At 37.9% G+C, this 22894-nt stretch overlaps 1 protein-coding gene across 2 annotated transcripts; it reads right to left on the reverse strand.

The window, feature by feature from the left end:
* Positions 1-373: 373 nt before the first annotated feature.
* On the reverse strand, positions 374-18139 carry nol6 (nucleolar protein 6 (RNA-associated)). Of its 2 annotated transcripts, none has more exons than XM_052104810.1 (26): positions 17979-18139; positions 17603-17830; positions 17310-17426; positions 17029-17205; positions 15742-15910; positions 12356-12490; positions 12100-12263; positions 10743-10863; positions 10569-10627; positions 10368-10469; positions 10167-10282; positions 9905-10082; positions 8302-8424; positions 7806-7954; positions 7098-7173; positions 4747-4887; positions 4518-4635; positions 4237-4391; positions 2635-2798; positions 1865-2017; positions 1684-1781; positions 1468-1589; positions 1253-1342; positions 967-1167; positions 730-831; positions 374-632 (listed from the first exon to the last, which is right to left on the reverse strand). In XM_052104810.1, exons 1-26 carry the CDS (start codon positions 18024-18026, stop codon positions 492-494), a joined length of 3447 nt encoding a protein of 1148 aa, XP_051960770.1. In that variant the 5' UTR covers positions 18027-18139; the 3' UTR covers positions 374-491. The 2 variants fall into 2 exon arrangements, with proteins under 2 accessions (XP_051960770.1, XP_051960761.1); XM_052104801.1 differs by having other exon boundaries at positions 12100-12266.
* Positions 18140-22894: the final 4755 nt, after the last annotated feature.

A 22894-nucleotide genomic window follows, 5' to 3' on the forward strand; every position in this document is an offset into this window, starting at 1 on the left:
TCTTCTAGATTACTTTTATGATGCATTTGTGCTTTTAGAGTGTCAATGTTTTGGACTCCATTAACTTGATTTGGATCTACAGAGCTGAAATATTATTCTAAAAATATTTGTGTTCTGCAGAAGAAATTCATACACATTTGGCTTGGCAGGAGGGTGAGTAAATGATGACAGAATTTTCATTTTTAGGTGAACTATCCCTTTAACTTACAAACCCATAAATGTGAAATGTGTCCATGAGTAAGTCATTGCTGTCAATGCGCATTAGTTTGCTTTAAATAACATAGAAAGTTGGTAATGGTAAAACTCGATAATTGATCATAAACAAGTATGTGTTATTAAATATAATACAGTAGAACAACAACATTTTTGAAGGCAGATGTTGAGACATTTATTGAAACAATATGAGGTCAAAACATTTTACAAATAAACAGCATACAGAATATCCAGATGAAGTATTATTTCCACAGAAACTATTGCCAGATCCTAGACAACTAATTTTGTGTCCTTAGTTCCACTTTTTTCACAAGACCCTCCCCGATGATGCGGAAGTCCTGCAAGATGGCCTCTACATTTGGTAGAGTGGAGGCCACTTCTTCATTCACTTCCACACTGCGAGCATTCATTAAAGATGTCTGAAAACAGAGTAAAATTCATGAGTAAGGAGGTGTCTTGAATGCTAATTGGAATTTAATTCTGACGCCTTAAAAGCAATGTATTTTTTTGAAGAACCTTGAAGGGTTGAGGCTCAAAGGCCTTTGGCTTCCACAGCACTGCAATCACTGTTCCACCAAATGGGTCACAGAAAAACAGAGCCAGATCTCCAAAAGCATCCTAAAAATCATAAGAGAACTGTCATCAATGGTCTAATTTGTGAAGAAATGCTAATACTAATCATGTTAATCCTGAATGTTAATACAAATGGGGTATCATGGGAAAGATTTCATTCAAGTGGTACAAAGAACAAACCCGGAGTTCAGACAGATACAGTCTGACTGGATCATAGTCTATGACTGGCAAAGCTCCCCCTGAGGTGGATATGTCACCACTTAAGGTGCCTTGATAAAAGATGGCATGAGGAGGGTCCACTGCTTTAGCTAACAGAGGCACCTGCTTTGGAATGAGGTGGATCAGAACATCGTAAACCTCAAGAGGAGGTCGAAATACCACCTAAAACACAAGACAGCAAACAGAGAGGTTAAATTTGTAGTCATTTAATGCCCGATAACAGGTCTAAATATAAAAAGGAACTGACCCAGATGTCTTGTTTTTGGCTGGCGTCAACAAGCTGAGCCTCTAAAACACGCAGACTTTCTGCTGCCAACATGACAGCACGCTGGAGGATCTATGTGGCAGAGACAAAACTAGTTATGCTTACATACTGTCAATATGTATAATAAATCCATAAACAAATCTATCATACTAATCATGTCAGATTTGGTAATGGAGAACAATGAAGCATCTACAAACCTGCACTGAAGGGGCCTCTTTAGTCCACACAGAGACTTTGTCATTCGGAGTGACAATGAACATGGTAGAAAGGGATTCTCTAGAGGCTACAAAGTCATTCTTTATCTCTGTGTATTCAGAGGCTGAAAGTGCGCATAGTGTAATAACACACAGTAAATAACTATTCACAGGATTTGAATTCTTTTATGATGGCAAAACACCAAAGATAAAGCCCACCTGTGAGTTTCCCATTAAGGTTGACGATCAGTGGACTGTTTTTCCAGTCAAAAGTGGACAACAAATGGAGGAAGCGAAGGAACCCCACCTGAGGAGAGCTGGAACAAGAGAGGCATCATCGTCAAGCTGGCACTGGAGGCTTAGTAACAATTCAGAAATAAGTTAAGATAGAGAATGTTACCATGGTGGAGAGAAGGGAGCAGGATGTAGGAAAAGTGAAGCCACCATTAGGTCAGCTGCTTCATCTCTGATATCCTCCAACAGGAATTGAGATGCCAGCCAGCGTTTAGCCAGACGACACACAGCACCAAAACACGCATACTGCTGTTGTAGCCTGAAACACAATACATTTCAAACCTGAGAACAGGTTCACTTTGATTTATCCTACAATGTGTGTTTGTGTGTGTATATATATATATATATATATATATATATATATATATATATACACACACACACACACACATATTTATTTTTTTACATAATTGCTAAAAACTGAAATAAACTACAATAATTTTATGACTCTAAAATAAACTAAAATATAAATAAAAAAAGACTTCAAATGAATTTACATTTTCGTTTTTGATACAAAGTACATTATAAAATTTGAAACATTTAGAATCCACCTTCATTAAACATCAAAATATTCTAGATAGCAGTAGCCTCACACAAGACTGGCCTGATCAATTTAATGATGTTAAACATATTTAAATTATATCCGTAGATGCTTTAACAGCCATAAAAAAACACTAGAACTTAGAAAACTAACTACACTGAAAAAACAAAAACTTAACCAAAACAGTCAAAAACTAATGAAAAATAAACTAAACTAAATTGGAATTACAAATAGAAAATAAAAGTTTGTTTTCCAATTATAAACTAAGTTAAAACAGTGAACGGTGTAAACATTATGCACGTTTATAAATATATATTTGTGTGTGTGTGTTATACCCATGCAGGGTGCTGGTTAGGAAAGGTTTGTGCTGGGTCTCCAGCTCCAGGGCCTGAGCCTCAGGGTTGTCCCTATAGATAAGCATTCCTTCAGGGGTCAGACTCTCCCTCAGGATCTGTGGTTCTCTGTGATATGCCACCTGGATCCGGAAGGCTAATCCATCCTAAAATAATCAAAGGTGTATGCTCAAAACTCTTAGGGAACAGAATTATAAATCTCTTTGGTACACTATGAATTTCTGGGCTCTCTATTGACATCTGTGGTTGAAACCTAAAATTGCTAATTACTTGGGACGAACATTGTTTTTTTACATCAGTTGTGCTTCGGCAGTGCTTCTCAGCATGCATGAATCTGTTGGTTTAAGGTATACCAATGTTTGCCTGCGAGTACCTGTGGCAGGGGAGGGCGGGGCCGGGTCGAGATCCTACACAACCGGTCCCATATTAGGCTAATTATGCCTCCGTGAGGGGTGAGGGTTAAAGGTCGACTGCAGAGGATCATGCGGGAGAGAGAGATCGTTAACGGACATGTCCATCAACGATCTCTCTCTCCCGCACGATCCTCTGCAGTTGAAATTTAACCCGCACGATCCTCTGCAGTCGACCTTTAACCCTCACGGAGGCATAATTAGCCTAATACGGGACCAGGTGTGTAGGATCACGACCCGGCCCTGCCACAGTACCATATTAGATTATCTGACAAGCAACACCAAGAATCACTGATAGTAAGAAGATAGTCCTATAAGATGTATATGAAACTTATGTTGTCTGAGCAATAGTGAATTTTCTACTGAAAAATGAAGTAAGAAATTATCTGTAGTGTACCTTTAAATGGGTTATTCCAGAAAAATGGCAAAAACACCACAGGCAATAAAGGTATGGTTGAGCCAAAAATGAAAATTCTCTCATCATATACTCACATCCTAATGCATCAAAGCTGTGTATGACTTACTTTAAAAGGTTTTTAGAAGAATATATCAGTTCTGTAGGTCCTCACAATGCAAGTGAATGGCCACTTAAACTTTGAAGCTCCAAAAAGCACATAGGCCAGTTTAAAAGTAATTTATAAAACTCCAGTGCTTAAATCTTTAGCAGTCCAATCAATTTTGGGTGAGAAAATATAAAAATTGAACTAATTTTTCACTGTACATCTTGCAATTGCAGTCTCTAGGCACAATCATGATTTCAAGCTTGATTACACTGCCCAGTGCTTGTGCAGGGTGCTGGATGGCACTAGGAAGTGCAATCGAGCTTGAAGCATGATCACAAAGGAGACTGAAGTTTTATAGTGGAAATTGAGTTCCATTTTTGTGTTCTCACACAAAACCAATAGTATCACTTCTGAAGACATGGATTAAAGAACTGGAGTCATATGGATTACTTTTATGCTGCCTTTATGCGCTTTTCCAAGCTTCAAAATATTTGACCCATTCAATTGCATTGAATGGACCTACAGATCTGAAATCTAAAAATATCTGATTGTGTTCTCAGAAGAAAGTCATACACATCTGGGCTGTTATAAGGGCGAGTATATGATGAAATAATTTTTATTTTTGGCTGAACTATTCCTTTACAACGTATATAGTCAAATACACAAATTACCTTCCAAACATCCAGGTAGGAGGATTTGGCATGACATCTGTATTTGTGGTGCTTGTTAAGCAACTCGCCCAAACAGATGTGAAAAGCTGCTTTAATGTGCCGTATCGCCAGGCGGTCATTGGGCCATTTTCCACTGCCCTCCATATGAACAATGACTAAAGACAAAAGGTATGATTAAAAAAGGAAAAACCATATTCAAACTAATAATTCAGATCTATTGAGCCTTGTGGAGTAAATAGAAGCTTTAAATGACTTGAAAACAAAATGTTAAAATGCGGTACTTTTAATGGGAGTGATGTAAATAGGGCAGGGTTTGTCGTCCTTTGGCACTAATCCGAGGCGGTTCTTCTCTCTGTCAAAAAATGAATAGGCCAGCTTCACTGGAACTGGGGGGAAAACCTGCGAAGGACATAAGTGAGAAAAACAGAAAAGAGATATAATCGCCACAAATTAGGTACTCAGTACACAATTAAAAACTAAACGTTTTAAAACGGTGATGAGTTGGCTAACCTGTGTGTATCTTAAGGCTTGGTGGGCTCCCTGGACTGACGTAATCGACAGTGGCAGACCCTCCAACTGCCAGAGCTTCCTGCTCAGATCATCATAGGCCTGAACCACCTTCAGACTCTCCTCCTCTCCTGTACTAGAGATCTGGAGGACACAATCACACAATAGTTTTACTTTTTAATTGACCAAAAATGAAGCTTCTGTCATAATTTACTCACCATCATGTGTGACTTTCCTTCTGTGCAACACAAAAGGAGATGTTATGCAGAATGACAGCATCTTTTTTCCATAAAATTAAATTGATTGGTGAATGACTGTCATTCCCTAACACAGGGTTCACACTCTTTTCAAGGCATAATTTTCCAGGACATTTTATGTGCCCAACAAGTGTAATATTTAAACAAAATACATGCGTTCAATTAATTCTAGCGTTTATTTTGGAGCTTTGTGTGTTTTGGACAGTAGATAAGCAGATCGATACATGGCCTAGTATGATTATTAACACCCGTAAAGCTGCGATTTAATTAAAGGGGACCTATTATGCAAAAGTCACATTTACATGTTGTTTGTACATAAATGTAAGTCGGCAGTGTGTGTACACAACCACCCTACAACGTTAAATGTCCACCCACTCCTCTTTCTTTTATTTCTATTAATCAAAAACAGCGTCAAAATGAATGCTTTTCGTTTCAGCTCTAATGTGACGTCACGTTAAGAGTAGGCCTCACCCACGACTGGTGACGGACTCCACCATATTATCATAGATGCTCCCCTGAGTGATCTACACAGTCCGCCATTTTTTTCATGCTAGAGCAGATACAGTGAGAAGAATCATGTCTAACTTAAGTGTTCTGTTGTTGTCTGTAAAAGTGAACATAAGAGTCTTCATGTACTCCCGGCATCAGAGCCACTGAAGACGCAGTGGACAAGTTTTGTTTTTGAAGGAAATGTGCCCCAAAACATACCAAAATGTGTGTATGTTTGTGCAAATAATTTTACACAGGACTGCTTTGTGAATGAGGGTCAATATAAAGTAGGATTTTCAAAAATGTTTATTTTCAAGCATGGATCAGTACCAACTGTTCGTGTTCCAGCTTTATTTCCTGAAGATTTAAGTATCACACTTTATATTTTGTGAATGTTTGCAAATCACCTTTCTGAATGTGCTTGTTATCCGAGTCCATGGCTAATGCAGCTAAAGTTACCATTGTCTCTGATTGTATTCACGGAGACCAGAGATAGAGATATATATATATATATATATATATATATATATATATATATATATATATCTATCTATCTATCTATCTATCTATCTATCTATCTATCTATCTATATATATATATATATATATATATATATACACATATATATATTTATTCATACATATATGGCTGAACTCCGGTATTTACGCTGTCAGTCATATTGGTTCTGATTTGATTTATAACATAGTATAATTGATCTATGGGGTATTTTGAGCTGAAACTTCACAGACACATTCCGGGGACACCTGAGACTTATATTACATCTTGTAAAAAGGGGCATAAAAGGTCTCCTTTAAATAAATACATGGTGTATATGCGGTGCGCTTCAGAGTGCTCTGCTCTCAATCTTCTACAACACCCACCCATTTTTATTACTAGATTCCATGCAGGTTTTTGGCATACTACATGTGGTAACTGCGGTATAAGCAGACTCTGATCATTGAATTATTGAAAATGAATTCACATTCTGAGATGTGAAGGCCGAATCCACCATGCTACCAACTCAGGGTGTTAAATGTTTTTCGAAAATAAATCTTTGGTCCGACCATCATTGTTGTCTAAATTTTATAACTCAAATGTTTTTGTGGTTAACAAAACAGCAATGTTGGAACAAATTATTTTTATATTGTACTAGATCAATACTTAAACTATTTTGTTAGAGCAAAGTAGAGATGACGGAAGATGAGAAGAAAAATAAGTGACAGGGATTCGTTAATGATGGTTAACCGTTGACACTGTTTCACAATGCGCAGCCGCCGGCAGTGACAAAACGATAGGACTTTTTACATTTAACTCCTATTCCAAGTCCCAATTGTTAACATGTTTTTGTGCATGTAACAAAAACCTTGTTAGCCACACAGTCAAATAGTTATATTCTACTAAACTATATTTTCCTGGACAAATAATAATTTTCCAGGTCATTTAGCTTAGTTTTAAAATTTTTCCATGACTGGAAATCTGCATAGCAAAATTCCAGGTTTTCCAGGACATGTGGGAACCTTTCTTCTGCTGAAGAAATTAAGTTGTACGTGCTTGGAACAACAGAAGGAGTAAATAATGACAAAATGTCTATTATGTTACATAACATACCTCTTTGCCAACTTTGATGACCGTATCCAGCTGTCCACCAACAAACCTCACACATGATTCAGGAATGTCTGCATGACTGGATAGGGAGAAAATTACAGGCATGGACTGAATTCAACAAAGAAAAAAAAACGTAATTGAATTCATGAACAAATGTTCAGTAATAAATGTGTGGAGCAGGGATGACTTTTTTTTTTATTAATTTTGTAGCCGAGAACTCCCCCACCCCTCCCAAAAGAAATTGAGTAATCAATTAATTAAAGTTCAAAGTATGACACGTATGTGAAATTTATATTTTATTATATTCAAAAACTTTATCAATATATATATATATATATATATATATATATATATATATATATATATATATATATATATATATATATATATATATATAAAGAAACAAACAGCATAATTAAAAATAATCAAAATATTACAAGCATTGCTACACTTGAATTCACACTTGGCCAAAGATACCATAACGTCTCTCATTCAACACCTCCAAGACACACACCTACAGCACCCCACCAGTGGTCTCAACTGTAATTGTGTGATTTGGAGAGAGATTCAGAGGGATAACAGTGTAGCCCACTACAGGTAAATGCGCAAAATAAAATAATTTGCGATTTTCTAGTATGGTTTAATAGTAGACTAGCTGGTGCAGAACGATTACTCAATTACTCGTGCACATGCCTATTGTGGAGTACATACAGTTGTAGCAGGTATGTGATGATTTCCAGTAAGACAAGTCTCCTCTCAAAGGTGGAGCTGCCGGACCACAGCACTGCTTCTGTGATAGCTCCATCCTGGAAACGTCGCAACTCTGAGCGAGAGCCCCATAGCTGCCTGAACTCTGCTGCCTGAAAAGATGATGAAGAATTCTCAGATGTACACATACACTGAGAATCAAAAGGTCTGAAACTACACTTTTTTTCTTCTTCTTTTAAACCTAGAAAAAAAAACTAAGTTATAGAATTGTGAAAAAAAATCAAACAAAGAAACGTTATGACTTATTTTAAGATTCTGCACTATTTATTAGATTCACTATTTATATTTACAATTCTAGACTCCAATTGTGATGCAGACAATACAATTGCAACAAAGTTGTTTGTGTTAAATTAGAAAAGAATGCAAAACAAAAGCATTTTCAAAAGTGGTCTCAGACATTTGGACCCTCCTGTATCTGTCCATGTGTGAGCCAGTTTACCTTGGGGTTATCTGCTGGTGGTCCTCTCTCAAGAACAGAAAGAGCCTGCTCGAGATTAAGCAGCAAACCAATACTCAATGGCGACTGGTCCTTATGTTTAGGAGGTGCACTGTCCACTGTCCACTACAGAAGTCAATTGCAGAGATTAAAATAATGTATATAAACGGTTTAAGAATGCTTTGCTAATGCTATGCCCTAGGGCTACACAATTCATTTAATAAATAATCAAGATTAAAATTACAGCGGAAAAATTACAGAATTCCACTTAGGTCTACTCTTATTGCATAAAATGTTTTCTATTTTCTATCAATATAATTTTTTTGCAGCAGTTCAACAGTGTAAACTATCACATATATGTCCGTTGCTCACTTCTGGTGTATACTTTTTTCAAAATGTGTTTTCATGCTACTAACGGGGCTTTTCCACTGCACGGTACAACTCGACTTTTTTGAGGTTTTCCATTGTGGTTACTACCTGGTACCTTTTTTAGTACCACCTCGATCGAGATTCCAAGCTAAACGAGCCGATACTAAATGTAACATCAAAATCTTGCAGATCACTGATTGGTCAGGGAGAATCGTCATTACCAGCGTTACTGGATTTCCGACACGTGCCATCAACCCACTCATTTTAAAGTTATAAACAGCGATAACAGTATCATTTGCTCACACGTTTTACTTGTGTAAAAAGAAATGGCTGTGCGCAAAACCACACCGTGGTCAATAAATTATGTGCAGACGTTCCTCTCATTAGCGACGAATGGAACGAAAATTTTTTTCAGGAAGTTTATCAGCTGTTGGCCGCACACGGCTACCACCGGACCTACCAACAGTGTAGGAAAAAGTTAAAAAAAACTTAAGTGACTACAGAAACATCAAGGAAAATTGGAAGTGGTTGTAACCAAATAGACGCTATCTAGACTAGCGAGCAATGGGAGGGAGAGTGCCCTGGACTCCACAACAGGAGTCCACGATGGAGGATGGTACGTTAACTCTATATTCTGCTTGAAAGCTTCACTTTATTTATTTAATCAGCTACTGGAAAGCTTGCTTCTAAAACAACCAGGCCAATTTAACTGTTACACTTGTGTAAAATCACCATGCAACAACTGCTTTATGCAGCACAATGAGCTAATAGCTAACAGCTAGCGGTCATGTTATTGTTTTGTGTTGCATTTAAGATGATGTCATGGCAGTAGAGGCAGCACTAAACAGCAGTGGAAAAGCAAGCTCACAAAAGTAAAGCAAGCAGAGTTGAGTCGAACCGTAACGTGAAGTGGAAAAGTGCCATAAGATGGCCAATGTGTGGAGTCTTTAGGCACTGTGTAGATTTTCTTGTGTATAAAACAGCAATAAAGTAATTCAAGGACACAGTTCTCTGCTTGTTTTGAATGTGGAGCTTATATAGCATGCAGATACCACAAACAAATATATATATTTTTTATATATAAACTATTCATCTAAATTAATCGCAATTACAATATCAATGACATTAATCGACAATTATGATTTTGGCATAAACGAGCAGCCTGACTATGCCTATCCAATAACATATTTAAGAAGTTTTGAGCAGCAAAAGGAAATGTTATGGGTAGTGAATCTACCTCAGGGTCTCGAGGGAGCGAGTGTGCCAGTAGACGGATCCTTTCTCCAAGACCTCGTTGCAAAAGGGACAGAATGAAAGGAAGCGCAGTAAGGACGTAGTTCCCACTTTGGTCCATGAGCTCATTGAGCAATGAAAGTTTCTTACAGGAGGCCTGCAATTTCACTAGCTCATCCAGTCTGCAGACGAGAGACATAGAGAGTGAATGGCCATGTAACAGTGAATAGCACACAAATAATAGATTTTTGTAAATGGCTACTTACTGAAACACATTATCATATGCTCTGATCATGGGTTTGGGCATCATAAGCAGAGCCTGGAAGCCATCTACTGTCGGATCATCCCAGAACTTCAGCGAGAGTGATGCCTCATGTTGAATCTGAAGATTTGGATTAAATTATGCTGATTTGAGTGAGTGATATCACATAATCACTGAGCTAAAGAGACAATAAAGCAGTGCTCACCTGTTTGTAGGTAAAATCTGTCATGTCAGCACATAGATTGAGGTGTCCAGAGGGGTCCACAAAAACCACAGAAAAAGCTGCATGGAACTCAAGCAGTGGGGGCTAAACAGGACAATGTGAAAGACATGTATGACAATAAAACCAAAGCAAAACAAAATTAAAATCAGTCAGTAAGAGCAAGATTGTGTCACTTCCGCTCACCGCTTTGGAGTCTGGGTTTTTAGCCAAGGTAATACCGTTCTCAGTCAGATCTGTGGAAGCTAAAAGAGAAAAACAATACAACCCATTAATATCTTTCTCTAACTATTGTAATAACATGTTAGCAACCCTCTGTGTGCTGACATAAAGTGTGGTGATATTATGACTTTCTCTTACCCAAGAAGTGCAGGGCATTCCTGAACAGCTGGTAGGCATTCATGGTTTTGCCCACTTTGTGTGTGGACACAAGATAAGCCATTAACATAGAGGCATGAAAACCACAGAAACATCCAGCACCCTGATGAGGTGAAAGAAACAGAGGTTATGAAACTAAGTTCATTGTGATTCTTCTTTTCTTTTTGAGTGCACATGAAAGCATTCTCTAAAAACACCTCATCAGAGAAGATCTGCTCCAACACAATAATTCTGTCTCAGAAATACACCAACTAGCCCGTTTGATTTGATTTTTGTTTTAAAACATGTCCTCTTTGTTAGATATATACACTACCAGCCAAAATATTATCTAAATGATCTCATTTACTTATTTCTTTTGAACATACTATGCCTTTCCCCCCCTGTCCTCTGTGCCTTGTGTTGTTTCTTTTGCATATATTTTTTCTGTGTTTGTGCCAAGCCCAAGGATTTTTGGTTAATATATTGTAAAAAAAAGATTCTGTATATCTTTTATACAGAGGATTAGTAAAAGACAAAATTAAGTGTGATGTATATAAATAATAATAATGATCACTTCTGTAATGCAGCATTTCCTGAACTATGGGTCCAAATTGGGTCGCATAGCCATTCATGTTGGGTCGTGATGTATTTGCAATTATTTCCTTAGTGAGTAATTTTAAAAAATTTAATTTAATTTTTTTTTCATTCCACGCTGTTGCACTGGCCGGGACTGCCTTTCTGCTTTTGTTTATGTTGACATCACTCCACAATATTATTTGATAGGCATGCTCTCTCAGTGATTTCAAGCAAGACTGTAAGAGTCTTTATCTATAACACAATTGTTTTAGTCATAAAAGAAAGTGTATAAATCAACAGATATAGTAAATTCAGCACACCAACTACTACATCCATTGATATATACTTAAAATGGTACTTTAATGTGCTTGACACATAAAATATACTTTTTTCATTACAGTAATAAAAATGAGACATTATTAGTATTACAGTAATATAAATATGAAATATAAAGACTCATTCCTATTGCAATAATTAAGAATTAGTTTTTATTCCCATTAATGAAAATGTTATTTTTTTTTATCATTAATAAAAATAGAATTTTTTCCACACACAAAAAAAAAAGAATTCAATTTTTATTTTTTCCCCCATTACAGAGTTCTGAATGGAATTTTTCCCCAATTATAGCAGGCTACTGAGATTTTGGGAAGGTTTTAAGTGTGCTTCATTGTCATGAAATAATGCAAAATAAATAAAATAAAAAAGGCTTAATTTTCTTTGAAATGTTTGTTATATTTTACGGCAAAAAAATTATCATAGACAGTTTTCATGAGGCCTGATTTACCTGGTCCAGTTCTCTCTGTCTCAACCACACTTTGAGGAGAGCCACACCATCTCCAAAAGCAGGACACTGTGTACTGATGGCCGAGAGGTACTGCAGATGTGAGAGGGGCAGATGATCTCCAAGAACTGTGCTGTTATAATGAGGAGTAGGGGGCTCACTGATCTCTGCTGAATTAAAACAATAAAAACATGTTGACATAATAGTATAAGGGATGATTTATTTCATTGAAGCAGATTAACCAACAACACTATATTACCTTGCTTTATACTGGCAACACCAGTGAACCACTCAGTCCTGACACTGTTTTTCTGAGGACGAAATTGACTGGGTTTGAGGAAGTCTGGAGGGGGAACGACATGAATCCGCAATGTGACGCTGCTGCTGTCTTTACCTAAAAGGTCACATACACAGAATATTTTAAATAAAAACATTTGTCAGCAAAATTAAAGGAATATTCAAGGTTCAATACAACTTAAGCTCAATCAATGCATTTGTGGAATAAATTTGATGACCACAAAAAATACTTTCGACTCATCCCCTCCTTTTCTCAAAAAAATAAATCAATAAATAAATCAAGGTTACAGTGAGGTAACTTGCAATGAAAGTAAATGGGCCAATTTTTGGAGGTTTAAAGTAGGGCTGCCCCCTAATAGTCGACCAATCGTTAGACGATGAGAAAAATCTTGGTCGACCAAGTTTTGATTGGTCAGTTGGTTGCAGAAAAAACAAACTCCAAATGCTGTTTGGATGCTAGGTGGTACTATGGGGTCATTTTCATTAAGCAGGTTAGGGTTAAGCCTACACAATAAAGCAAGACACCTTGATTTCAAACTTTTTATTTTGTATTTATTTTAAATAAAAATTCAAATGAAATTAGAAAAAAAATTAAGTGCAATTAAAATTGTGTTGTACTTTTTGAAAGATGGCTTTAAAACAGTTGTGAAGGACAACATCTCCCTTACAAAGAATCTACTTCATCCGTGCATTCTACCGGTCGGGAATTGTCCCAATTATAATTTTTTTTTTTTTTTTATCAAATACATTTCTAAATTCAAATTGCACTCCAAACAAAACGAAATAGCAATTAAAATAATTAAGTGATAAAAACTATAATAAATATATATATAAAAAATTCAGAAGACAGAAACAAAGAAAGAGTGAGAACCTTTTACATGTGCATGTTCCATGACACTACATGGCTCCGTATCAGCGTGTCATACATGCATATAGATGGCTTTTCTGTCATCAGTTCTTAATAATATTTTCTGTCATCTGTTCTTAATAATATAATAAAGTGTTTCTTCAAGCACGTGCCTGTGTGTCTACAGGGCAAATTATTTTTTATATTAAATTGATAATAATAATAGACTAATAATTGAATACATTAATGGGAAAACTAGCCAAAGGCTTCAGCTATTTGCGATCACTCTGTCCATCATCGATCCCCGAAATCATCGTCTGTCGGCACAACACGAATGTGCATTTCTCTCTATAAATTCACAAAATGTTCAGACAGTCTCCTTGCTGGTTTTTCTGACACATTCAGAATCATTACTGCTTTTGCCAGTGTCACTGCGGTTCGCTTCGAGCGTGCGCTAGTCAAAAGTCATTTAACTTTTGTAAGACACTTTTAGTGTTAGAAAGTTCATATGCGAGGAGGCATCAATTAATATGAATATTGATGTGATTCACACCTGAGGAGACAAAGACCCCTCCCCTGGGCCTATCAATGAGGAATGTGACAGAGAGAGAATGAATGTGATGAGACTTGATATTCAAAATCAAGTTTTAAGTTAATAGAAGTAATCTGACTATACATTTTCTTACATAAAGACTTTACTTAATTTTACACCTACACTACCATTTACAAGAAGTCTCTTCTGCTCACCAAGACTGCATTTATTTGATCCAAAATAAAGTAAAAACAGTTATATTTTGAACTCTTTTTACAATTTAAAAGAACAGTTTTCTATTTGAATATATTGCAAAATGCAATTTGTGATCAAAGCTGAATTTTCAGCATCATTAGTCTTCAGTGTCACATGATCCTTCAGAAATCATTATAAGATTGTGATTTTCTAATATGGGCATATTTAAAGGGCATTTTACTCATTTAACCTGAACACATATTTGCAAGCACAAGCATTGTTGATGATAATGAGGCATTTTAAACCCTAGATAAAATATAATCTAAACATTCATATTATTTTTATATCATAAAGCATACAATTGAAATACCTGCTTTAGCCGAAACAACATTTAAATGTAACTAAAAGTTGCTAATTAGGAGTCATATTTCAATACTCTGAATCCTGGCTGGCAAGTCTGGAAACAGTCCCACTAGTAAAATATGTACATGTTTATATAAAATAGCATGTCATCCAATTAAAACTAAATGACTTACTCGTCCGAAATTGTATCTTCAGCTGGATCAAGTCTATCTTCAAAATACAAACGTTCATCAGAGTCCCGCTCTTCTTTTGAGGAAAATTGTAACTCTTCCATACTATCCAGGAGTTCTCACTTGTGTATCGTGCTGTCTTTCAAAAGCGCAGAAAAGTGAATGAACTAGATGTTTTTAAGGCACAGTCGGGGGCGTTTACCATTTGCATTGATCGTCTCAGCACATTACTGTATCAATAGCGCCCTCTGCCCGTGGGTGTGATCACATTAGAGATAAATTAGCTGAGCCAGGAAAAATCTACATCGCTTTATTTCATACAGATTACATTGCAGGAGAATATTTGTTTTAAAGTTGAATTGTTTTATTTAAAAGTAGAAATTACGCTTTCTTTAGACATATGCGTCATGTTTGTGTGATAAGAATTCATGGAGTTTCAGTTCATTTTTTGACGTGTTTCAGAAATATGCTCGCGAACACGGAGACTGCTGAAAGCTCACCCTTTTTATTTTCTTTATTTTACAAAAGCACAAGATTTTGTTGTTATTGTGAGTGTACACAAATAAAAGTAGACCCTTTATAGTCTCTAATGATGTCTTACACTTATCTGTATGCCCCAAAATGACAGAGAATTTTATTTTGTTTCCGCTGTAATGACGACCGCCGCATCCGGCGCATCCGTCAACCCCAGAGGGTTAAAAGGCAATTATTTAAATTAAGACATAAAAAAACTACATTCAAATGTTATCTGGAAATAATTTACTTTGTAGTAAATTGACATCGTTTCTATTATAGAATAAAATCATCAATATTAATCACATGATTTCCGACCAGTCTTTAGAAAGAATAAAATCAATAAAATCAGTCAAACTGTGTAAAAAAAAAACTTTAAACACACTTAATTAATTATAAAGTTAACAAGTTGAATTTGACTACCCTAAAAATATATTTTGTAAAAACTTTTTTCCTTCAAATTTTCTGCAGACCCCTAGCGCCCCCTTGTGGTTTCCAGGCCACAGTTTGAAAACCCTTGCTCTAAGAAGTGATAAAAAAAGGAGTCTTCTAAATGGCAAATATCAAGGTAGAGGAAATCAAATGAGAAGAAAATTCTGATTTGAGCAAACAATGACAGTACATGCAAGTGCTTGCTATGGTAAGAAAGCATTTGCCAACCAAGTAAATGTTCAAACTTTTCAAAAGGAGCTAATGAATGCCAAGAGCAACCAATAGACTCAACATACCTGGGGGTTTGATTAGCAGGAGTGGGCGAAGACGGTTGCCGTGGAGACAAGTGTAGCGCAGTGATCCCACAGACTTTGTGGAGGAGAGGTGCTGCGCCAGGCCAGCCAGATATAGTGCTCTCTTCCGAGGGTACCTCTGGTTAATGGCATCCATTGGATGTAAAATAGACTTTAAAAAAAAATTGACAATTATATAAAAAATTAATTATTTAAATGTTTTTTTTTTATTGGTTGATATAAAAAGACATACATTTGACTGATCACATTAGAAGAAATTTTATATTTATGTAGCCTTGAGCTAACCTATACTCATGATTATACGTTGAAATAATATGTTGTCTGATGCTTAGTTAGAATCAGAATCAAACATTTCTTTTAATACTTAACCAAAGGTTCTTCCCATATAACATCTCTAGTTGTCAATATCTATCAGTAAAACAGCATTACGGCATGATTCATCAATCTGTCGCATACAAACAGGAGCTTTAAGCTGGCTCCACACTAGCAGACTCAAAACAACTAGTTTTTGCCAAGGGTGTCACACATGCAGACTGTTATGCTGAGATCTTGCTCTCTTCAGTTAGAGGTATGACACAATTTCCAATTATAAATGGTGGAGGAATGGGGGCCTGGATAGCTCAGTGGTAAATACGCTGGCTACCACCCCTTGAGTTCGGGAGTTTGAATCCCAGGGTGTGCTGAGTGACAGCCAGGTCTTCTAAGCAACCAGATTGGCCCGGTTACTAGGGAGGGTAGAGTCATATGGCCGTCGCATATAGCCGTGATCACTATAATGTGGTTTGCTCTCGGTGGGGTGCGTGGTGAGTTGTGCGTAGATGCCACGGTGGATGGTGTGAAGCCTCCACATGCGCTATGTCTCAGTGGTAATGCGCTCAATGAGCCACGTGATAAAATGCACAGGTTGACGGTCTCACATGCGGAGGTAACTGCCTTGGATTGAGGCAAGTCACTACGCCAACATGAGGACTTAAGAGCGCACTGGGAATTGGGCATTCCAAATTGGGGAGAAAATCCCCCCAAACAATAAAAAAATGGTGCAGGGGTGACACACTTAATGACTCACTGCAACTATCTCTCTCATAAAAATAATAATAATAAAAATTAAAAAAGAGCAATTTGAGCCATTTTAAGACCTGTAGTTTGCTTGATTTGTTCCGAAACAGGGGCTCAAATAGTTACAATGTTGCATATTCGTCATGGTTTGGTTGGCTTATAGAAGGTTATATATTAAAACACAGTAGTGCAGATGAAGGAAGAATTACTTACAGCTGGAATGGTGACAGCCAAATCGACCGCAACTCGAGGTTTGATACAAGTGCCTAATGGATAACTGCCCACCAGGTTGACTGATGCAGGAGGCTCCATGTGAAATTTGCCTTTTGCTACTTTCGGAACGAGGAGGAATGGAATTTCAATGCCTGACAACCATGAAAGATCTTCCAACTACGAGACATGACATAAAAAGCAAATAAGAAAATGTTTGCATTTTCAAATCAGTACAGTCCAAGCCTGTGAAAGCTGATGCAAATGCTTCAGCAATGTCTAACCTCCACAACTTCAGATTCGGGCACAGACTGCAGGAGATCTGTGACCTGCTGCACGAAAGAGTCCACTAGATTCTTCCTGTGCTCGCTTAGGGCCACTTCCCTCAGCAGCTCCTCCATCTGGACATCACCCATTGACATGACATTAAAAAAACACACACAGACACAGACACAGAGCACACACACACACACACACACACACACACACACACACACACACACACACACACACGTAGCATAGGTAACATATAATAACCATAAATCATGCATGACAGTTATATTAGGTAATTTCTGACCTGCATTTTCAATAAACTGCAGTGGAACAGATTTTCTGTTTCTTTAAGCTGGTTGAGCTCTTCCACAGTGGGGGCCTTGTACAGCTCCTGTTTTGAAAGCTTGAGTGGCCGTAAGACTCCATCATCTGACTCTTTGCTCTTTGCTTTTCGTTTAGGGCCCTTAGACTCTTTGCCATTCTTCTTCTCCTCTCCTACCTTTAAATTCTGAGAGGAACTCTGAGCTTCACTCTGTTGAAAGACATATTAAAGGATTGTTAATGATTGATAATACAATAGTATAGAAATGTGTATGTATTTAAAAAAAATAAATCTTTGGATGTCTAATTTGCAAAAGTTATATATTTAGAAAATAACACTCAAACTGAGCGAAACCAACCTCGTGATCCTGAGCTTCAGTTAACGTTGATTCCTTATTTTTCTGCATTTTTATGGAAAAATATTCCAAGCTTTTAGAAGAAGAATTACAAATAATTCATTAATTTACACTTTCTGCCTCAACAGCGCGTTGACGCCAAACCTCACATGGGGAACGCATGGGACATACTAACAGTCTGCATAATTCCTTTCAGTGATTGGTCCGTTCAGACGTTTGTCGTTCGTGATTGGCTGCTGTGCTCTGGTTCCGCCTCTAAACACAGTCAAGGTTGGTTGAGATTCCATTCGCCGTTTCACTAGGAAAATAAAAAATGCAAATGTTTCTGTATTTATTTCTATAAATTTGAAAGGTGTGAAATATATGTACACGGATAACATGATAATTTTTTAATGATGGGTGAATAACTATAAAATTTGTCGCAACTTAATGACGTAACTGTAAGCGTTGCGCACGCGCAGTTTATCACACGTCGAATGAAAACTAAACAAGTTCGGCCGTATGTATCTTTTATTTTATTTACTCATTAGAAATATAACGTTTTCCCTTGCATGACATTGTGGTAATTTCGCTTGCACGCTTTATTATCCAGTCTCCGTAAAGTTGGTAGCCAAATTATCAGGCAACTGCAAACACTGCTGCTGAGGTTTTTCGACTTCTGTCTTATTATTCAACGTAGACGATGCCCAGTAAAGAAGTAAAAGCCGAGTGCCAGATAAGCCATCAAAATAAAGAGTTACAATTTTTCTGCTTCTGTTTTTATGGTGTTGATTCACATTGTTTCTAGATTATTGTGCAGAGTGATCAGATGCATTTTAAATAATTGCAAAAAGCTTTCACAAAAACCCAAATTTCACAGTATTTTTTGGTCCTGGCACAAAATAATAATATCAGCAGCACCTGGGAAAGTGTGAACGAGAACTAGTCAGGTGAAATCACTCTATCACTCTGATTGGATTATAAGAGCAGACTGATTGCTATAAAAGAATAAGGGAAGAAATGCTTCCAATAATTGTGTTCTTGTTAGCTATGGTTACCTCTAAATAAAGACATGCAGCCATCAATGCTTTGACTCAAAATGGCCTCACATGCAAGGAAATTGCTGCAAAGAATATTGCACCTGAAAGTACCATTTACCAGGAAGGCTCGGAGTAAAGCTCAGAGGAAGCCCTTCTCTTCTCTGAACTATGACTCTCAACGTGACACGGAGTCTCGAATCCTCCATGTGGAAGTCCTCGCTTCAAAGCCCCACCTCATCATCCCAGCAACAGACATCCACAATCTTAACAGAGGTCCAAACATTGACGGAACATGCTGACCCCTGTCCACCGCCAAAAGCGCCTACAATGGGCACGTGAGCATCAGAACTGGACCATGGAGCAATGGAAGAAGGTGGCCTTGTCTGATGAATCAGGTTTTCTTTTAGATCATGTGGACGGCCGGGTGCATGTGTGTCCTTTACTTGGGGAAGAGATGGCAGCGGGATGCACCATGGGAAGAAGGCAGGCCAGCGGAGGCAGTGTGATGCTCTGGGCAATGTTCTGCTGGGAAACCTTGGGTCCTGGCATTCATGTGGATTCACATACCACCTACCTATAGATTGTTGCAGACTACTTACACCCCTTCATGGCAACAGTATTCCCGGATGGCAGTGGACTCTTTCAGCAGGATAATGCCTCATGCCACACAGCAAAAATTGTTCAGGAATGGTTTGAGGAACATGACAAAGAGTTCAAGGTGTTGACTTGGCCTACAAGTTCCCCAGATCTCAGTCTGATTGAGCATCTGTGTGATGTGCTGGACCAACAAGTCCGATCCATGGAGGCCCCACCTCGCAACTGACAGGACCTAAAGGATCTGCTGCTAACGTCTTGGTTTCAGATACCACAGGACACCTTCAGAGGTCTTGCGGCCAATTTCAGTTCAATTGTTTCCAAACAGGAAGAACACACTTTTCTTATTGTCTCTTCTTCCGACCACGGCAGACTTCGCTCTGGCTCTTCTCTTGTGGTCTTCTCTGGATCTCGTTGGAACCAGATCCATGCCATGTGAGGTCCATTGAAGCTCGGGACTCGAAGTCCCAATGGGAGTCGTGGAGCCTCCTTGAGAAGGCCTCGCTTCAAAGCCAACCTCATCATTCATAAAGACGATAACTATCCGATCTTACAGAGGTCCAAAACATTGACGGAACGAACTTTCGACCAAGAGCCAAGCAACACAAAGGATGCTAGGAAACACCATGACAAGCAAGTACATCTCCAATATTGTGCTCAAAGTGCTGGTGTATTAGTTAAATGCTTTGGGCAATCCGATAGCAAATCTATGTAGGCTCAAATAAGAATAAATGGTTCTTAAGGCATTGTGAACAGACTCCATAAAGATCATTTTCACTGTACTGATAATTTATTTCACATTCTGTCACTCTTCTCACCAACCTGTCTCATGTATATAGATGTTTATGTTTAGAATAGCAATAAAGTTTGTCTGTATTCAAAGATGATTTGACTGTGGTATATTTTGATAATCTCATCCCTGTTTCTAAAAGATTTAGCTTCAAAACTGTACCTAAATACGTGTGATATTATTTTCAATAAACCATGAGAATAATATTACTCTAATAAGAGAATTAATCATAATTCCCTTATTAAATGTATTATTTGTCATTTATCTAATTTATAATGGTTGTCGAACGCGACTAATTCCATTATATATTTCATTACATAATAATGTAGAATAAGGACAGTTTAATTTAGTTCATGGCTCACATATATTGGTGTAAGAAGACGAGCACTTTAACAGTTCCCGTCTAAATTTAGCATACCAAATACCCCTACATATGATTGTGTGAGAATGAGGGCACTTTAACTGTTCCCGTCTAAATTTAGCATACCAAATACCCCTACACCAATGACTTTACCAGAAATACTCCTTTCTCCCTCAGCGGATCGCCGAGCCGGAACCCTGTGAGCTCGCTCGATTTCCATGATTTCCGTTATGTCGAGCAGTCTCAGAAAGAGCCCATCCAGGAATTCCACCATATTCTGTCCCTTTGGATCCCCACGATATGGACGTTTTCTGCCAGCTACGGTTTTCCATGTCCTCCAACTTCTCCCAGACATGCTCCAAATCCACCTCAGTCACTAGTGAATTAGCAGATAATTCCCTCTCCGATGACTCCAGGTAATCGGTCAGTTTCTCGACATCCCGCACTCTTGTGACCACATCAGTAAATTTAGCTTCCATGGCAGTGATCGATCAATTTATTACAGCAAGATCCTCCACGTCAGCAATGACATTCGTCAACATTGCTGACATTTCAACATTTCTCGCCGCAATTCCCTCATCTCCCCGGCAAAATCGACTCCCTGGTCCACTGCCTGTCCAAGCAAGTGTCTTTTAATGTCTCCAAAGCCCAAGGATTTTTGATTCTTTGACATATTCTCCTCCTAAAACAGTTATGGAACAGAGTGTATCGACTTTCACCGGTTTATGTCATAAAAAGTATTAAAACTAGCAAAGTGTTGAGCTCACCGTTCACGAGTCCGATCCTTGCATGACGTCACGTGACTCCATGATCCAGAGCTATTTATGGATGGCGATCCTAACAAAGTTGTCAAGGAGACCAAATTCCTTGGAATAACCTTTGAAATATAAATAGTCTTTTATTCTTCACAGAAATAGATCCTTTTTTCTCCCAATTCCCAAAGTCCTCGTGGTGGTGTGTTTGCCTCAATCCGGGTGGCGGTGGACAAATCTCAGCTGCCTCTTGAGTCAGAGACCGTCAACCCAGGCACCTTATCACGTGGCTTGTTGAGCACGTTACCACAGAGATATAGCGCATGTGGAGGCTTCATGCCATTCACCGTGGTATCCACACACAACTCACCACGTGCCCCACTGAGAGCGAACCACATTATAGCGATCACAAGGAGGCTAACCTTTGTGACCCTACCCTCCCTAGCAACCGGGCCAATTTGATTTCATGGGAGACCCTGGAGTCAATCCGCATGCCCTGGGATTCGAACTAGCGAACTCCAGGGTAGCCAATGTCTTTACCGTTTTAAAGCAATGGATATTTTAAAGGTTTTAACAAAGACTAAATGGGAAGCAGAGAGCTCAGTTCTCCTAAACCTTTGCAGAATGCCGATCAGATCACGCTTCGACTATGGAATCGTAGTGCATGGCTCAGCCAGGAAATCATATATCCGACTTTTGAACAGAGTTCAACATCAAGGCATATGTCTGGCACTGGGGGCCTTCAAGGCATCACCAATACAATGTTTATATGTAGAGGATAATGAACTTTCTCTAGAGAACAGATGTCTCAAATTAGCCCTGCAATACTCAAAAGTAAAGACCAACAAAGAAAATTCAGCATATCATGCAATCTTCTCTCCCCAATATTCATATCTGTATGAGAGAAAACTGATGCATATCCAACCTCATGGTCTATGGATTAAATCCCATCTAGAAAACATAAAAGTTGTCTTAAGCATAATGGAACAGACCTACTTTTGCAGTATTCCACCCTGGAATCTAAAAAACCCTAAAAATAATTCTGGACTTAACAAAAAATCTGAAACCCATCTGAATGAATACCTTCAACAACTCCTTGATATCAAAGAGATGTTTCCATCACACACACCTATATATATATATATATATATATATATACAGATAGATCAAAGTCTGGATATCATTTGTCAGCCGTATATGTGATCAATCACCAAAATAGCACAATAAAGACCCCCAATGCTATTATTCTAGCTCTAGATTACATCAAGATCACACAACAGAGAGATTTCTTAATAATGAAAAATCATGTCTTCAAGCACTTGCATCACTCAAAGATGACTACCCAGCCCTTGTAAAGAATCTAAAAAAATTGTCAGCTCTGGGGGCACAGAATTTTAATATTT

Source organism: Xyrauchen texanus, chromosome 3, assembly GCF_025860055.1.
Source record: "Xyrauchen texanus isolate HMW12.3.18 chromosome 3, RBS_HiC_50CHRs, whole genome shotgun sequence".
Lineage (NCBI taxonomy): Eukaryota > Metazoa > Chordata > Actinopteri > Cypriniformes > Catostomidae > Xyrauchen > Xyrauchen texanus.